Source organism: Bidens hawaiensis, unplaced genomic scaffold (assembly GCF_021521415.1).
Source record: "Bidens hawaiensis isolate Kalapana, Puna unplaced genomic scaffold, B.hawaiensis_p1.1 tig00021182_1, whole genome shotgun sequence".
NCBI classification, from domain to species: domain Eukaryota; kingdom Viridiplantae; phylum Streptophyta; class Magnoliopsida; order Asterales; family Asteraceae; genus Bidens; species Bidens hawaiensis.
In genome coordinates this window covers 15,028-28,414 of record NW_027493276.1, presented here as the reverse complement: position 1 = coordinate 28,414, position 13,387 = coordinate 15,028, and the positions used below count along the sequence as shown (strand labels likewise).

General features: G+C 34.7%; 1 protein-coding gene and 1 long non-coding RNA gene across 2 annotated transcripts; both read right to left on the bottom strand.

The window, feature by feature from the left end:
• Window positions 1-6,573: 6,573 nt before the first annotated feature.
• On the bottom strand, window positions 6,574-8,167 carry LOC143562906 (uncharacterized). Its single transcript, XR_013140575.1, has 3 exons — window positions 8,096-8,167; window positions 7,606-7,792; window positions 6,574-6,934 (listed from the first exon to the last, which is right to left on the bottom strand). It is a non-coding gene; the product is annotated as an uncharacterized LOC143562906 (long non-coding RNA).
• Window positions 8,168-10,122: 1,955 nt separating this feature from the next.
• On the bottom strand, window positions 10,123-10,966 carry LOC143562905 (uncharacterized). Its single transcript, XM_077050584.1, has one exon. The coding sequence runs from the start codon at window positions 10,900-10,902 to the stop codon at window positions 10,210-10,212; it is 693 nt and encodes a 230-aa protein (XP_076906699.1). The 5' UTR covers window positions 10,903-10,966; the 3' UTR covers window positions 10,123-10,209.
• Window positions 10,967-13,387: the final 2,421 nt, after the last annotated feature.

The following is a 13,387-nucleotide window of genomic DNA, read 5'->3' as shown; positions in this document are numbered from 1 at the left end:
AGCTGACAGATTCATTTAACATATTGGTAACGACGGTATCTCAACCGTCGCGTTGTTTCTCTAATAATCGCTGGCGGATAACTGTCACCACTCCATACCTATAAATCATCGTCATATCCAACAGTTCTGGCAATCAATTGCAACGTTTATTATAACAATTGCAATGGTGACGACCGACAGTAACTACCGTAATGGAACCGGCCACTACATTCAAGTACCGTCGTTAACAACCAAACTAATGCGACTCCTCCAACCAACGTTTCTTCCATCGATTGCACCGTTTCACACCCTGACCACCGCCACCAAAAAACTGGGTCATGTTATCACGTATCTGAACATTTTACAAATTACTTCGAGGTGCGTTAATCACTGTCAATGAATTAGTATAGGGCAGGGCCGGCCTAGGGGTGTGGCCGGGTAGTCGACGGCCACAGACCTGACACCCGCTAGGCCCGAAAAAAAATTTATAATTTTTTATGTATTTTTATAAAAAAAATTATGTATAATCAATGTTTCAACATAATTTTATAACCACTAGCTTGGTCAAGTGACAAAGAGGTATGACATCAAACCAAGAGGTTGTGGGTTCTAGTCTTAGTTGAGACATTTTTATGTTTATTTTATACACAACTTAAATCATAACTAAGTAGTAAGTAAGCCCACTTGATATTAAATTGTTTAAACCAAATAAAAAATGTTTCTTTTACTTAATGCCTCAAAAAAAATTTCGCCTTTGGCCTAAAAAAATTTCGTCTATTCGGAGCCGGCCCTGGTACAGGGCAAAGCATTGAAGTGGATTAGGTTGGTTGGTTGTGACCGGAGTTACGAAGATCGTCGGAAAGTGTGACAGGAGATATCGCAGGAAACATTGAAGGGCAAAAAATGATTTATTTTGCAGTATATATGTATTAACTAACATCACTTACAAGTATTTAATTATCATATCAAATAAAGTTACAGTTACGTAACTATTTGTTTTATATACACATATTTATTACAATTTTTTGCATTTAAGTTTTTAAAAATCTTTAATTTTAAATATTTAATTTTCTTTTATTATCAAACCGTAGACTTTATATATGCTTCTGTTTATGATTTATGATTGTGTATTGAACTATTATCTTTTATATTTATGGTTATGTAAGAAGTATAGTTCTTCATAAAAAAATATTGCATTGGGTATTTTTTTTTATGGTTGTGCATTATTTTATATAACCATTATCTTATATAACGGTTTCTTTCTTTAAAAAAGATTAATACTAATTTCTTGAATTGAATATGTTTGTTTACACCACGCGACTTGATTTGAATATAATACCCAAGCATCACAAAATAAAAATGATGTTCGTAACCAAACATAATTACATCGCCGCAACGTGCGAGTAACATCGCTAGTCGCTAGTTACAAGACATTTGGAAAATAGTTTTGTGCACACTAAAACTTGCACGTCACAAACATTTATGTTATATATGGAGACGGTTAAGCGCTCCTGTTTGTAGCCGGTCGTGGCAAAAGAATCCACAATGGTTGCAGCCTAATGTTAATTCAAACAGCTCCACATTATCACCACCCCTTTCTCTTTCATCTTCTCCTTTATTTCTCTATCATCTCTCCTCTTTCTCCCTCGTAACAGGTTAGAACTTTAGATGCCCTAAGACTTAAGTCTTGACCATACGAGCATGAGTTACTATGTACAGAGCAACATACTATGTGCCAAAATGAGCTATTATTTTCAAGTTAAACAACTGTATCAATAGGGGATATACTATGTACCAAAATGAGCCATTATTAACAAGATTTATGTACATTATATATACTCCTTCAGCTTTCCTAGTACGTCTTATAGTATGTCTTTTTTTATAAAAGATTAGGTTTAAATATGTAAACTCTCTTAACCCTCTAAAATTTCAGTTATGGTTATTTCAGCGTTTGTTAATCGGTTATCAATGGCGGATCTAGAAATTTTTTCCAATGGGTTCACTATTCGGGTCAGTTTGATGGTTCAGATCATTTCAATGGTTCGGCTCGGTTCGAATGTGTATTTGTGTGCTTACATGCGTCAGCACTATAACTATCATACAATACAAACCATTATTTTTAGTCACAATACACGATTAAAAAGAGTTAAAATCACTAAAAACAAACTGCTTTGGGTAAGAATTGAACCTAGGTTCTCATTTTAGGAAAGCAAGGTTTTACCGCTAGACGAAGGCTTTATTGTGAGTATGAGGTCACTCACAATTTATATGTGTGTTCACTCTCATGTTTTATATATGAGTTCTATATAATATCCGAAACTCAGTGGGTTCCCGTGAACCCACACCCACACATATAGATCCGCCCCTGTCGGTTATGCCATTAGTTCAGTCCAACCATAGTTAAATAAACCAAACAATGATTTTGTAGCTAACAAAAACTGAGCCTCACTAATCTGTCGAAAGCTTGGGGAGGGTATTCTACTCCCTTTGTCAATTGAAATATTAAAGTTTCTTTATAACATAACCAAGCCACACATAAAATAAACCAAAACCAAACGAGTGGTCTCTCATTGGATTCGGCTAATTCAATTAGAACTTTCTGGTCTTTAAGTTGTGGCTCAAGTATAGAACATTGAACAATGGAAACAAACTGTTTGCCAACAACCGATTTCTTACAACTACATGAACATCTTGGTGTTCAGTGATTAATGGTTAAAAAACACTTGTAATAAGTGATATGTAAAATCACCTATGGCCGGTGGTTAAGATCAACTTTTAGATGGATGACATTATGATCAAAGTTGAGTAGTTAACCATAGCCCTAAGGGCCCCTAAGGGCTATAGCTAGTGAAACCCGAGAAAATATAGCTTAAAAAAAGGATCAAAAGTCTCCTAACTTGTAATTTTTATGTCGATTAAATCATATTAAAAAATAGACGAAAAACACAGCGGAGAGAAAAGACATACCTCAGATTTAATTTCATCTTTGTCGATAGGTGAACGCAATATTTATATATCTTCTCAGAACCTACCACATACCTCAAAACAAACCAGACAATAATTCAATAAATCTTTAGAAACCAATGCATACATCATTAAGAAAACTATAAGAAAATTTTAAAATTAGCAAAACTACATACCAGTTTAGCGTTTTCCAATCGTCTTGCAACTTTTTGGTGTTCTTTCATTGTGTCATCCGCGGTATTTGGAACTACCTTAACTTGTTCAACTTGCTCAGGCTGATATATATAACTGGTTTAATTCACATTTTCAAAAAAGATTTAACAACAAATAATAGACTCAAATTCATATTAAGTCCTCTTAACAAACACATAATTAGACAAATGATCAGTTAATACAAACCTTCCTCGGCTCATTAATTAAATACGCAAATCTATCGACGTTCGGGAATGCAAGCAATTTTGGCATCAAATGGTTGCGAAAATGTCCCGGAACAACTTTGAGAGTTTCACCAGCTTTCCCCAGCTTATCTATGTTCTGAATACAACATCATATAACAAACATTTCATTTTATATTAAAATATGAAGAAGCCTAAATTTACACAAATATTAGGCAAAAATATGAAGTTCTTAGAAGCTGATTTACTTACAGTTTATAACATCCAATTTTCTGCTATGTTTATTAAATCTTTAGAAACCAATACAAATTTTGTTTTTTAAACTTACCTGATTTACGAATCAGGTCATTTAAAATGTTTACTATCAGGCGATGTCTTTTACGTGTTATGTTATTTAATTTCCGTCCTTTAAGCTAGCTGTCATCCAATTCATCCGTTAAGTTAATGCACGTGAGTAACAGCTTTAATAATAAAGCGTACAAACATTGACGTTTAGAGTTTTGGAAACTTGAACGGGAGGTTTCGGTTTTGAAAAATGACGAATTTCGCAATAGACTTGCATGGTGGTACTGCTTTGTTCTTAAGGGGTGGTTTAGGAAAGGATGATGAAAGCTATAAAGATGGAGGACTAAAATTAAAATATGAATTATTTTAATTAAAACGAGTTTGTATTTGAAATTTGAATGTAGTTCAAATTAAATTTAGATAATTCGTATTAGGATAGGTTACTTATTTATTTATTATAAATACGTGGTTTACTACTTATCTTTCTAACTTTCTTCTCGTCTCGGCAACCGGACTCAAGAAATCAAGATTCACCGGTAAGTCGAATGTTTATGCGGTCGCTTTCATCTCGGACGCCACCGGCAAACATCAGAAGCAAGGAACCAGTACGGTCAAAACCGGTGATACCGACCCAACGTGGAACTCCCCCATGAAGTTTGTTATTAATGAAACAGTCTCGGGTATTACGCTGGTGGTTAAGATAAAGGTGGAGGGGATGTTTGGTGGGAAGAATGTTGGAGAGGTTCATGTTCCGGTTAAGGACCTCCTTGAATGTTTTAAGGGTAACGGGAAGACGGCTCAGACAGTTAGTTATCAAGTACTTGGAAGGCCATCCGGTAAACCGAATGGGGTTGTAAGTTTGAGTTTGAAGTACTCCTCCTGTGATGGGGGAGCAACCGGCTGGATATGGTTACAAATACCAACACCCGGAGTGCGTTTATTATCCACAACGGCCGAGGCCGGTTGTTCCACCTCGCATATGCTCTAGCATGGGGTTTGGGTTTGGAAATTCTAGTATGGGTTTTGGCTTTGGAACTGGTTTGGTTAGAGGAGCACTAGTTAATCGGTGATTTGATGTTGGGCGATGGCGGTTGCGGTTGCGGAGGTTTTTAGTCTGATATTAGGATTTTGTGGATTAATTGCAATTGTTTTTGAATTAGTTATCTTCATCGATCTGATTTGATTGATATCGTTTTGTTCTTAACGATTGTTTTGTTTTGTTCTTAACAATTGTTTTTGAATTAATTAGTAGTCAGTGTAGTATGCCTATTATATATTAAATGTTGATGATTTTAGTCATTATGCCATTTAAGCTAGTTGGGGTTTACTTAATTATCGAATGGTTAACCAAGTAAACAATGGCAAAATTTAGGAGGTCGGGGGTGCGAGCTTATTCATGACTTCTGATTTTTGGTTCCAAAGAACTCAGGATTCAAGGGGCGGGATCCATGGTAGGTTCGGCAAGCCGAAATTCAATTACCATGTTGAAAGTTGTAAAAAATTTTCGTCTTATTTAGTAGCTTTGCTAGTAACTCATGATCACAATATTAACTAATCCATGAGTAGCAACTATGATCATCACAAATATGTTGTCGGTAGTAAATGCCATCAATAGAAACTTGTCTATCAACCGGAACTAGGCGGTTATCACTATTCATTAGCTATGCATTAAAAGCAATAGGCCTCTCATCAGTAGTAACTAGTTGCTATCAAAGGAGAATGATTCATATACAAGTTAAAAGAGAGACGCTGAGCCTATTCTAAACTTTGTTCATGTAAATCAAGTTTGGAATTTGTGACATGGCTTGGAGCTATGACAAAACATAATTACAAAACATGATTCATTGAAAATTTTCTACATGAACCATGGTCTTGAGTGTTAAAATCATATTCTAAATCATGTTAGCATAATAAGTTAGTATTGAGGTGCACCATGTAACATGTTTCGAGTATCCAATTTGTTGAATAAAAGATAAAATACTCAACCATTATGCATGCATGTCAATATGTCATCGATCATATGGGTCTCAAGTTCTCAAGACAACCAACAACCAATATCAAGGAGAAGGAAACTACTTTATAATAAAATTTTCGATGCCTTTCATTCTTTTTAAACATACACAAAGCATCATAAGAAGCGGCCAGGGCTGGCTCAACGAATATGAAGGCCTAAATCAAAACAAGATTTTGGGGCCTTTTCATAACAATTAATAATAAAAAAAATTTGATTATTACAAGTTTTAAACTCATAACCTATACTTTAGTAACAACCAAGCCTACAAAACACCAATACATTTCTTTGAGTTTATTATACCCATTATAATATATCTATATATAATGTTTTTTTGGGATTTGGAGGCCTTAATTGAGTGGGGGGCTAAAACCCTAACTTGTTTTCGTTGTCCCACGAGCCACCCCTGGAAGCGGCAACCATGCACAGTATTCTCGAAAACGAGACGGTAACAAAACAGGACAAGTAAACAGTTTCATCACTTCATGGGACTAAATCCCAGCATAACCTTTCCCCACTCAAATTATCAACTTCTACTACTCTCATAATAACTTCTAAAAAAGAGAACTGTTACTCACGTGCATCAACTTAACGAAGGAATTGGATGACAGTTAACTTAAAGGATGAAAACCAAATAAACATAACATGTAAAGGACACCACCTGAAAGCACACATTTTAAAGGACCTGATTTGTAAATCATGTAAGTTTAAAGAACAAATTTGCATTTCTGTCTATCCTATATTGTGGACTGATTATTTTTATGGGACGGGTTTAGGTATTCTCGAACCCATAACCCGGTTAGTAAACCTATTGGGTATTAAGTGTTTTTCAAGAAACTGTGCTGGCAAAAATAGGATTAAATAGAGATGTAACAAAGAGTCTCAGCCAAAAAATAAAAACGAATCAATCATCCATACTCCATTCTATTCCCATATGACCAAAAACAATACTTTTTTTTCATTCCATTCCTACATACCATTAAAACATAGTGCCCAACTGCCATCGAAAGAACATATACCAATCACCAAACAATATATCAACAAAAGTTATCCAAATATACCAATTCCACTGCAAATTCAGTTACAAACACACCATTTCACCAACCAAACATTATTATAGCATCCGAATCTCAGTACGGCTCGATGACATGACACAAAACATCCAAAACTATAGTAACTACCGGATATTAAAAGATATAGTCTATTCAGTAAGAATGGTTTGAAGAGGCAATGAACTCTCAACTTCCTTATTCGCAGCAGCAGCTTCTCTCTCTGCAACAATCTTGGACATTCCAAACATCTGCATTATGCACAAAATTAAAAGTGTTATTAAAACTGGTTATAGCATATTCGATAACTGGTTTTGAGGGTGTTTGGGATTGCTTGTCTAAACTGCTTATTCTTATTCTCAGCACATTTTTATTAAACAATCAGAATAAGCAGTTTATGCTTAGAGACGAACCGAACTAACATGAACAGGGCATATTCGTGTTCATTCGTTTAACTTTAACCAAACATGAACGGTGATTTCGTGTTTGTGTTCATTCGTTAAGAAAATGAACACGTTCGTGTTCGTTTATGCCCGTTCATCAACAGTATGAACACGGTTTACAAGCTTAGTTAATTGAACGCAACTTAGTTAAAACCGGCTAAGACTTATGTGAAAACAATGTGTTGGCCCTAAAAAGTTATTACGACAAAACTAAGCTATAACGGGCCAAAAATTTCGAATGAATTAATTATTAATAAAGGTAAACTAGCAAACTTAAACAAATGTACAAACAAACGCGCACAAACATAAACAAGGACATCATAACGAATAAACTTGTTTGTTCAAACTGTTCGCTGAATGTTCGTTTCGTTTTAGGCCTATTTGAAGCAGTTCTAATAAGATAATTGGCATCTAGAATCAGGAATTAGTGAATAATATCTTTTTATTTTAATATAAAAGTGGAGTATAAGAAACAAAACCTTAGAGATTGATTTTTTAAAGCAGTTTTTGTGTTCCTCCATGGAAGCATGAACAAACTCATCAATGTGATCTTTAACATCTTGCAAAAACGTCGCATCATCGGATTTCTTCTTCCTACACGAACTCGCAGCTGGAGGTGCAGCAGCAGAAGGAAGCTGTTGGTTTTCTGTTGCCATTTTAGTATTACTGCACAAGCACAAAATTAACAAAATAAGGTTTTCAATCATATAAGAAAATCAATTCCGCCATATATTATTATTACACAACAATATATCCATTAAATTGAATATTATACAAGTGAAATTACATAATTAACCCTAGCTATAAAGCATATATCGTTATTTAATCATCTAATTGTAATATGAAACACAAGTTAACGAACAAACCCTAGATGATCAAAATAAGGAATATATGTAATGTATGGATGGGTATACTTGGAATTCTACAAGTTTTATTAATCAGTGTGTGATCGGAGGAATTGAAACATACCGTTTGATCAGTTAACACGATGAATGAAGAAGAATCTAGCGGAATCTGATTATTTTCTTTTCTTTTCGTCTCGTCAAAGTAATCCATTCCTTTTGTTTTACGGTTTATGATGGTCGGTGGAACTTTGGATACCGGCCCGTTTGTTGGGCTTAAATATGAACGATTAACGGCCCACTAAAACTGATAATTACATATCCGTGAGTTTTTTTCATTGTTGAATAATAACAACGTTTCAAAAATATTCTAATTAGATCGTTCAATTTTTAAAAACTGCTTTAATTAAGTCAAATAACTTCATATTATATTTAAAAATAAATCTTTTTATCTTTTTTTCGATGTTGACGTGGATTTTTTTAATATTTTTAAATTTTAATGTAGTTGACGTTTTTTTTAAATATAACTACATATATTGCAATCCCGAGTCCCACATATTATCCTCCATTGATTTGTTGGTGCACAAGAAATCTGGTGAGACTCGATTTGAAGATTTAGTGACTTAGCTTTAAAAAAATTTTCATTGGTGTCCTAATTAAAACACTTTTGAAACTTGGTTACCATTCTATGACATGTTCTCAATTTATAAAAATCATCCCTCATATATATTCATACTCTACTTTTCGCACTCCATTTTAATTATTCTCACTCAAAATATTCATACTTCTAACACCAATTTAAGTGGATTTAACCCCCATGACGCTAAGAAACGGGTTCAAGCTGAAACAAAGGTAGGGTTATGGTTTCACAACATCTCACATTTTTCACAACTTTCACATTTTTTACAAAATCCGCTCCAATTCTCCAATTTTCACAATTTATGATACAACCTTTGTATAGTGAATTTTGTCTCGAGATCAGCTTAACTTTGATAAATTGTATTACCAAAACCTAAGCCTGGTTTAACGTAAACCCGAAATCCAACAATTTGATGCGACGAGCGATGAAACCTAAACATTTTGACAAATTCGTACAAAATTCTAAATGAAGTTTTATAAAGATGAATACTTAAAAAAAAGTCTTACAAGTTTAAATAAGGTTCCGTGAAACTAAAAGTTAATAAAACTTGTTTATAAATTTTTAATATTTTTTTATAAAATTAACATAAGACTTTGAATTTTTATAGAAGTTTGACTTTCTTTAAATTGCTAAATCTTTATTAAAGAGTTTTTTTTTTACCCCTAGTTATTACAACCTAGCAAATAAAGATAGTTTGATCGAAGTAAGCATTTATTTTGAAAAGAAATAAAATCTCCTCATATAAGAAAAGATGTTGCACTTTGAGCTAAGGTGAATAGATCAATTTCCATAATTCCATTTTGGGTGTTCAAATTGCATGCATTATAATTTATTCACTAAACTTCTCCCTAAAATGATTGAGATCACTTTTATACAATATTCTCTTCACAATAGTAGTGATCAATGCAGTTTTTATCTAATATGGTGGAGATCATTGATATACAATCTTATCTGCACACATGTGCGACGATTGTGATCGTGGCGATGGGCGTAGTGTGATACTTAGATGTCACAATTTGCACACATGAATGATCGATCATGATCGAGAGCCACATTTATATTTTTTGAAGATTTGTTCAGTAGCAACCAACACATTCCACCAATGTCTAGTCATCATGAACCGACCACTCGGGGTTGACATTAGATGAATTAGTTTGAACATGTATAGAGAATAATTAGAGCATTTGCCGATTGTCCTTTGCCAGTAAACATTCGATTCATTTAAAGAAATTGTTTATGATATTTCCCGCAATTTAGCTTCTTCCTAAAATCTTTTATTCTTTGGTATTTAGAGTGTTCTCATTCTAAAAAAGACATGATGAACCGCTTATAGTTTTCAGGATCAGAACACAAATGAGCCACTCCATTATATGTTAAGCATGTGATTCATGTCCACCTATGCTATAAAATCTCAACAGCATATAATAATATCAAGTTTTATGAATGGTATGAAACAGAAATAAATAAATTAAAAGAAAATCTTAATTATCATATTATTGAAACACTTATGCACCGGAATCATGACCGATTGAGTACAATATGTAAAATCTCTTTTTGTTCATAATAATGGGTCAAGTCAGATGAATAAGACGACACATTTTCTAGACTCGGATGTTGTGCTTGGCGAGAGCTTCAGCTATCAACTTATCTATATTCAATCGGGTGCATCCTGGAGGAGGAGCCGACTTACCTCCATCAGGAGAAGGAGGAGCACCATCAGGTGGAGATGGTTGTCCACCTCCACCTCCACCTCCGCCTCCACCTCCTGGAGGAGTAGGTTGGCCACCATCTGGTGGAGACGGTTGTCCCCCACTGGGTGGAGATGGTGGCCCACCTTCTGGAGAAGGTTGTCCGCCATCAGGTGGAGATGGTTGCCCTCCTCCTGGAGATGGAGATGGAGCCGGCTTTCCACCATCAGGTGGAGACGGCTGCCCTCCAGCAGGTGGAGGCGGTTGTCCACTTCCTGGAGGAGACGGTTGCCCCCCTTTAGGCGGAGCCGATCCACTTCCTGGAGGAGACGGTTGTCCACCTTTAGGCGGAGCCGGCTGCTTACCTCTAGGAGGTGCCGGTTGCTTACCTTTAGGAGGAATTGGGGTCTTGTCTTTGGGACTACATTGCACGTAGCAAAAACACATGTATTTGGCTTCACGTTCATGACAAGTTCCATGATCTGCACCCTCCCATTCTATGCACTGCTTGTCACACTTAACCTCGTCTTTGCAGGCACCAAACCAGGTCTTACTCGGCTTTTCACATACTAATGCCTTCACCATCTTGAAATCTGTTTCCGTCATTAACAACCCATTAGTATTTAATCATAGAAGAAATTATGGCTATTATAGATGAAGAACAAGTGTTAAATATTATGAAATAGTGGTCAGAATAATGTAAATAAATTAAGTTTGATCGATTTAGCACCTGAGAAAGCAACAACAATAAGGAGCATAAGAAGTAAAAGGAAACTAGTTTTTGCCATTTTGAGTAATTACCCACATCAAATTTTTCTAGGCAAAAGGACATGTTGAGAATAATTGGGTATTTATAGATGAACGTAGATGCACTACAACAAAACAAACACGTATCACCAACGCTTGATCCGTCGGCAAATACCGGTGAAGGTGGTTACGAAGGAAATCCATTGTTGATGCGCGTCGAAAATATGACAGTGGGAAATTTAACTTCATTACAGTAACCAACGAATTATTGATAACATTATTTTTTTTTAACAAAAAATATTTTCACCTAAAATCTCCTAACTTTACACTTGCAGAGATTTGAACTCAAGTACTCAACACCTCACTTTTGGAGGGACGAGCATCATACCATTAGACCACTATGTCATGGGTATCGACACGTCATTGGATCTTGATAACTCCAACAAATTCACATTAAATCGAGTCTATGTTAAACCGACTCGTCTCTTTCATGTAAGAGGTAATCAAGCTCACATACGGGAGTTGGTCCAACCAAACATATCTAGTAGTTTACACCGAAAATTTATAATTAGTGTTTTACTTGATAGTACTAGAGGAGTAGAGGTTGATCTCGAATCATTTCATATGCCCTTTGAAACAGACTCGATTACACGCTAAATTTGAAGGCGTAGACACGTTTTGAACGAAACAAATAAAAAGTAGCATGTTAAAAGATTTATACATGTATTTATTGGCTTATGCGTGCTTTCTATAAAAAAAGGTAACAAATATAAAACTTCGGACTTTTTCAAGAAAGATTATTAATAAGAGATGGTCACGTTTTAAAGAAAGTATTTAGAATCATTTTAAAATAACACACGTTAGAACATCTGGTTTTTGAACTCTTTAGACCCTACATCTCTTTTTTCATAGATGTCACATTTTCAGGTGCTTTTAGTCTTTAACATAATTTGAGATGCTCTTGATAGTCAATTTTTTTAAGCTTTTGTTATATATGTATGTTTCATCAACCATTTACATGGGTCAAAGTCTGAAGATGAATCAAAATTTGATAATATACATAACATACAAATTTCGAAAAAGTGTAGAGTTGCTTGACCCGGTCTGCGCTAGCCACAATTATGTTTTGAGAGAGTAATACTTAAAGGAGTCACTATAGAAAACTAAGTTTGGTATCGTGTTAGATGTGCTAAATAGTTGAAAGCAAAAAATGTGTGGTAATTATTGTACACGGAATTATTTTTATTGGTAGAAAGTTAGGTAACGAGTTGTGTTTGTTTTGATGAAAATATCAATTTTTGTGATGGGATAATGAGGTGATTAGTTGTTTTGATACGTTTTAGATAAATCCTTTTGTAGTAAAAACTATGTAGAACATTTTGTTTAAAAAACTAAAGAATTTTGATATGAAAGGTATAATTTCTTTGTGGTTAATAAAACACTATGAATGAACGAAACAACATAGTGAATAAAAGAATATAACAGACGAACAAACAAGACATAAAGAGATATCATCAAGCTCACAAGTAATTATAAGTTCATAAGCACATCAAATACAAATTCGGTGTTGTGGATGTTCTAATGGTCCAAGTGAACCTTCAAAAACAAGAAGAAAAAAGTGTCATTTGGCCATGCTCTTACACCGTGTGTAGTAGATAGAGCCCATATGGATGCGTTTTACGTCATGTGACGCCACGTCACTATAATGACTTTTTGGCTAAAAGGGGTGTAGTGTATGAAGCTCATTCTAATCATTTTTCTCACTAATATTTAATTATTATTTTTATATTAAAAAGAAAAAGAAAATAAAGCAATCAATCATCTTCCTCGTATCCACCACTTCATAATCTCAACATACCGTCACTAGTCGTAATAAAAGATTATGGCCAGTAAATCCATATTTTGATATTTTTTTCTTTTTAAAATATACTCAATTCAATACAGATTCATTTTGGTCACTACACGTTTTGAGATGAGCCCATTAAACAAGCCGACTTAAAGTGATCCATTTTACCAAGCATAAGTGCAACGTATAGATATTGCCTGTGTAATTTAAAAGTAAGCTCTTCGCTGCATTAGGTAAAACATGGGAAAAATAATCAAAATAGCCAAAAACATTATGCAAATGACAAAAATAAATAAAATAGCCTTAACTTTCTGCTTCTGCGCCAATCACAATACCTCCTGCGCCATGCCCTATACCTCTCTCGCTATTATTTTCCTTCTTCTGCATCATATGGCGCAACACATTGCGAGAGGTCAATCAAAAACATAAGTGCAACGTATAGATATTGCCTGTGTACCAAGCATAAGTGCAACGTATAGATATTGTCTGTGTAATTTA